At 61.0% G+C, this 4,951-nt stretch overlaps 1 protein-coding gene across 1 annotated transcript in view; it reads left to right on the top strand.

The window, feature by feature from the left end:
* PSMD2 (proteasome (prosome, macropain) 26S subunit, non-ATPase, 2) overlaps positions 1-4,937 on the top strand; it is a gene marked incomplete at its 3' end in the record, with an annotated part of 5,318 nt that extends 381 nt beyond the window's left edge. The window contains exons 2-17 of the mRNA XM_009574325.1: positions 1-75; positions 439-663; positions 767-925; positions 1,212-1,356; positions 1,560-1,620; positions 1,874-2,020; positions 2,219-2,325; positions 2,724-2,851; positions 2,929-3,016; positions 3,264-3,426; positions 3,522-3,623; positions 3,709-3,854; positions 4,072-4,155; positions 4,285-4,453; positions 4,553-4,647; positions 4,811-4,937. The exon at positions 1-75 is cut by the window's left edge and continues 5 nt beyond it. Of these exons, the coding sequence (XP_009572620.1) occupies positions 1-75; positions 439-663; positions 767-925; positions 1,212-1,356; positions 1,560-1,620; positions 1,874-2,020; positions 2,219-2,325; positions 2,724-2,851; positions 2,929-3,016; positions 3,264-3,426; positions 3,522-3,623; positions 3,709-3,854; positions 4,072-4,155; positions 4,285-4,453; positions 4,553-4,647; positions 4,811-4,937 (2,021 nt within the window). The remainder of the gene's footprint in view (positions 76-438; positions 664-766; positions 926-1,211; positions 1,357-1,559; positions 1,621-1,873; positions 2,021-2,218; positions 2,326-2,723; positions 2,852-2,928; positions 3,017-3,263; positions 3,427-3,521; positions 3,624-3,708; positions 3,855-4,071; positions 4,156-4,284; positions 4,454-4,552; positions 4,648-4,810) is intronic.
* Between the last annotated feature and the right edge of the window lie 14 nt (positions 4,938-4,951).

The following is a 4,951-nucleotide window of genomic DNA, read 5'->3' as shown; positions in this document are numbered from 1 at the left end:
GGAGCGTGAGTGCCTGAAGTACCGGCTGGTGGGCTCCCAGGAGGAGTTGGCGTCTTGGGGGCATGAATACGTCAGGTAAGTCTGGGTGGGAGCAGGGCTTGGGGAACGACAAGGGCTCAAGGGGATTTCCCTAGCCCGCCTGGTAGGTGTCGCAACTTGCTGGGCTTGTGCTCAGCTGCCCTTGTCACCTCTGCACGCGTGTCACCTCATCCTCTCTCCACAGTCATTTGCTAGCTGCAGAGATCTTGCTGCTGTGGCCTCCGTAATCTCTGCTCTTAACCCTATTCCTCCTCTGGGTTTGTCCCCTATAAGCTCTCGCAGGAATGTGGAGCCCCCTTAAATAATGCACAGCCCCGGCTAACTGGTAGCAGCTGCTCCCCATCCTTGGGGCTGGGTGAAGCTGGTTTCTGTGGCAGTGGTGTCCCTTTGTCTCCACAGGCACCTGGCAGGGGAGGTGGCCAAGGAGTGGCAGGAGATCGATGAGGCTGACAAGGCTCAGAGGGACACGCTTCTCACCCTGGTCAAGGAGATTGTCCCCTACAACATGGCCCACAATGCAGAGCATGAGGCCTGTGACCTGCTCATGGAGATCGAGCAGATGGACATGCTGGAGAAATACATCGATGACAACGCCTACTCCAAAGTGTGCCTCTACCTGACCAGGTGAGGCACCTCAGCAGTCTCAGCCACTGGAGGAGGCCTGGTCCCTGGTGGGCTGAGGTTGCTTGACGTGGTCGTCACCCTCATGCCTGTCTCCTCCTCAAAGCTGCGTAAGCTATGTCCCAGAGCCCGAGAACTCGGCTCTCCTGCGCTGTGCCCTGGGCATCTTCCGCAAGTTCAGCCGCTACCCTGAAGCCTTGCGCCTGGCTCTGATGCTCAATGACGTGGAGCTGGTGGAGGACATCTTCACTTCCTGCAAAGATGTGTAAGCGGAGACTCGTTCCCCACCCTCTGGGGCCTTTGCCCATCGTGGTGGGGCATGGCTCCCCATCTGGGCAGAGTTGGGTTGGATCCTGCCACCACTGCAGATGTCTGGGGGTTTGGACTGAGACTCTTGTCCCTGAAATCAAGATGGGTAAGAGCAGGTCGTCTCTGGACTGCTCTTGTGTGCTTCTAGAGCAGGGCAGGCTGGCTCACCGTTTGGTGAGCATGTGTTTGTGCTGGGGCTGGCTGGGGTTTGGGCACTTGTGAAACCTCTTCCCTCTGCACAGAGTCGTCCAGAAGCAGATGGCCTTTATGCTGGGCCGCCACGGGGTCTTCCTGGAGCTGAACGAGGATGTGGAGGAGTATGAAGATCTGACCGAGATCATGTCCAACGTCCAGCTCAACAGCAACTTCCTGGCCTTGGCCAGAGAGGTGAGTGTCCCAGCTGGGAAAAGAGCCCTGGGCTGCCTCCAGCTGTGGTTGCCCTGGCTGCCAGGCTCTGTGGCAAGATCTGGGAGGAGATCCTTCATCCCTACGAGCTTGGCCAGGCACCTCCTGGAGAGGTTGCCCTTGTAGGGCAGCTGCCCTGGGGTGTGCTGGCCAGGAGGTAACCCCCTTCTCCCTTGTCTCTGCAGCTGGACATCATGGAGCCCAAAGTGCCGGATGATATTTACAAAACCCACCTGGAAAATAACCGTAAGGGCTCTTGTTGTGGCCTCTGTCCTTCCTCCTGTGGGCTGCAGGGCACCTCTGGGCTGGTAGGCAGATGGCCTGCCCATGGTCTCTGACCTGGCGTGGAGCAGACCCAGCTGCCTGCCATGGATTTGGGCTCCTCCTTCCTGCTGGTGGTGGGACAGGTCCTCATCCTGCCGTGGCGTGGGACAGCTGTGTGGTGGAGGGCTGGCAGGGCTTCTCTTGCTGCCTGGTTCACCCTGACATCGTTCCCCAGGGTTCGGGGGGAGTGGTTCCCAAGTGGACTCAGCCCGGATGAATTTGGCCTCCTCCTTTGTGAACGGCTTTGTGAATGCTGCATTCGGACAGGACAAGCTGCTGACAGACGATGGCAATAAATGGTTGTACAAGAACAAGGACCATGGTGAGGGAGCCAGCTGGGCAGGGGCTGGAGGTGCCCCTAGGCTTGGGGTCGCTACCCTCTCCCTTTTGGGGGCCTGCTGTAAGGGGGGCCGCAGGGCACAGCAGCTGCTGGGCTGCTCCGTGTCCCTGGCCACCACCTGCCCCAGCCAGGGTGCATCAATTCAGGGCTGACGTGGGCTCTTCTCCCCTGGAACCACAGGGATGCTGAGTGCTGCAGCCTCGCTGGGCACGATACTGCTGTGGGACGTGGATGGGGGGCTCACGCAGATCGATAAGTACCTGTACTCCTCGGAGGATTACATCAAGGTCGGTGACACCGATCCCAGCACGGGCTCTATGGCTGCGTGGGGCAGCCCTGCTGCGGGCAGGGTGTGCGGCTCGCTCGGGGAATGGTTAACTTTGCTTTGGTCCGCTGTGCGGCTCAGCTCCTGCCCAGAGATGGGTCGGATGCCCTGTGTCCCAGGTTTTTGAGTGACCCACGGCAAGGTGGGGAGGTCCTGGGGACTGCCTGAGGCACCTTTGAGGTCCCCTTGTCACAGAGCTACGAGCTTTGGACTGCTAAGCTGGATCCAGAGTGACATTGCTCACTTGGTACCAACTTGCCCATCCCGGGGAGTGGGTGTAACGTGTGGGGTGACAGTCACTGGCTGGCAGGGAGCTTTGTGTGTTGGTGGCTGGTGCGTGACGGTACCTCTGCCTTGCAGTCGGGAGCCCTCCTGGCTTGTGGCATCGTCAACTCAGGGGTGAGGAACGAGTGTGACCCTGCCCTGGCCCTCCTGTCCGACTATGTCCTCCACAACAGCAACACCATGCGGATCGGAGCCATTTTTGGGTAAGGGCCTGGCCCCAGCCTCCCCGGGCTGCGCAGGGTGGTGCAGCCCCCCTCACGCTCTCCTGGATTCTCCGCAGGCTGGGGCTGGCATATGCAGGATCCAACCGCGAGGACGTCCTGACTTTGCTGCTACCTGTGATGGGAGACTCTAAGTCCAGCATGGAGGTAGGGAGCAAGGCAGGGTTCGCCTGGGGATCCTGCTTCCCCACCTGGTCCCCGACGGCTCCTGGGAATACAGGGGCTGTCCTGCACCCGGTTTGGGCTCTGGGAGCAGGGCTGCATGTCCCTGCCTGACGTTGTGGTGTGCCAGAAGAGCGCAACCCTGTTCGGGGGCCAGCTGTGGGCCAGCTCGCTGTGTACTGTCCCCGTGAGCAGCATGCCTCTTTCCTTCCTTCAATCCCTCCTTCACCAGGTGGCTGGTGTGACCGCCCTGGCCTGCGGGATGATATCGGTGGGCTCCTGCAACGGGGATGTCACCTCAACCATCCTCCAGACCATTATGGAGAAATCGGAGACGGAGCTGAAGGACACGTATGCCCGGTGGCTGCCGCTCGGCCTGGGCTTGAACCACTTGGGTAAGGCTGGGCAGTGCCAGCGCCTCATGGGTTGAGGGATGGGGTGGGAGCATGCCCCCGCTGCTGTGCTCTAACCACCGCGCCTTCCCCGGCAGGGAAGGGAGAGGCAATCGAGGCCATCTTGGCAGCGCTGGAGGTGGTGTCAGAGCCGTTCCGCAGCTTTGCCAACACACTGGTGGACATCTGTGCCTACGCAGGTGAGTTGGGCTGATAAGGTAGGAGAGGCAGGAGCAGGTCCCGGGTCCTCCTTCTGGTGATCCTGGCCCTCTGCTCTCCCCTCAGGCTCAGGGAACGTCCTGAAGGTGCAACAGCTCCTGCACATCTGCAGTGAGCACTTCGACTCCAAGGAGAAAGAGGAGGACAAGGACAAAAAGGACAAGAAAGAGAAGGAGAAGAAAGAGAGCTCAGCTGACATGGGGGCTCACCAGGTGGGGAAATGTGGGCTGGGACCTGCGTCTCAGGTGCAGAAGCCGGCTTTGGGGTGGTCCCTAAGCTGCTTGTGGGATCAGAGCTGGAGGAAAACAGCCCCCAGCAGCATCCCGTTCTCCCTGTCCCCCTGGGCTCAGGGAGGGTGCAGGGGCTGTGAGAACTGGGGTTTTAGGCTGGGTGCTCCCTGCCTGGCGCTCAGTGCCCGTGTCCCCACAGGGTGTAGCGGTGTTAGGGATTGCGCTTATTGCCATGGGTGAGGAGATCGGCGCCGAGATGGCCCTGCGCACATTTGGCCACCTGGTGAGTGACACTGGCGGGACAGCACAGAGCCGGGAAGGGATCCAGGAATAGAGACTGGGTCTTGCGTCACATCTCTGTAGACCTCGCTGCCTTTAAGCTGGGTCTAACACCCACCTCCCCTCCATGCAGCTGCGGTACGGGGAGCCCACCCTCCGCCGTGCCGTGCCCCTGGCCCTTGCACTTATCTCGGTCTCCAACCCTCGGCTCAACATCCTCGACACCCTCAGCAAGTTCTCCCACGATGCTGACCCCGAGGTCTCCTACAACTCCATCTTTGCCATGGGCATGGTGGGCAGCGGTAAGCCTGGGGGACAGCCTGGTTTGGGGCTCGTGTGGGGGGAAGGTGGGAGACCTGAGCCGTGTACCCTACTGTCTGCCTGTATCGCCTCTTCCCCAGGTACCAACAACGCCCGGCTGGCAGCGATGCTGCGGCAGCTCGCCCAGTACCACGCCAAGGACCCCAACAACCTCTTCATGGTGCGGTTGGCCCAGGTGATGATCCTGCGCTTACCGGAGGGGAAGGGGCAGGTTGGGGTCCCTGCCCTGGGTGTGGGAGGGCAGTGGTGTCCCCGGGGTGTCACTGTCTTGCCGGGCAGGGCTGGGGGTCCCAGGCGTTACCCCACCACGCTCTCATGTGCTTTCTCTGCCACACCAGGGCCTGACTCACTTGGGCAAGGGGACGCTCACCCTGTGCCCATACCACAGTGATCGCCAGCTCATGAGCCAGGTGGCCGTGGCCGGGCTGCTGACCGTCCTCGTGTCCTTCCTGGATGTGCGCAACAGTGAGTACTGTGGG

The sequence above is a fragment of the Fulmarus glacialis genome, unplaced genomic scaffold, assembly GCF_000690835.1.
Source record: "Fulmarus glacialis isolate BGI_N327 unplaced genomic scaffold, ASM69083v1 scaffold19823, whole genome shotgun sequence".
Lineage (NCBI taxonomy): Eukaryota > Metazoa > Chordata > Aves > Procellariiformes > Procellariidae > Fulmarus > Fulmarus glacialis.
This window is presented reverse-complemented; position numbering and strand designations above follow the sequence as displayed.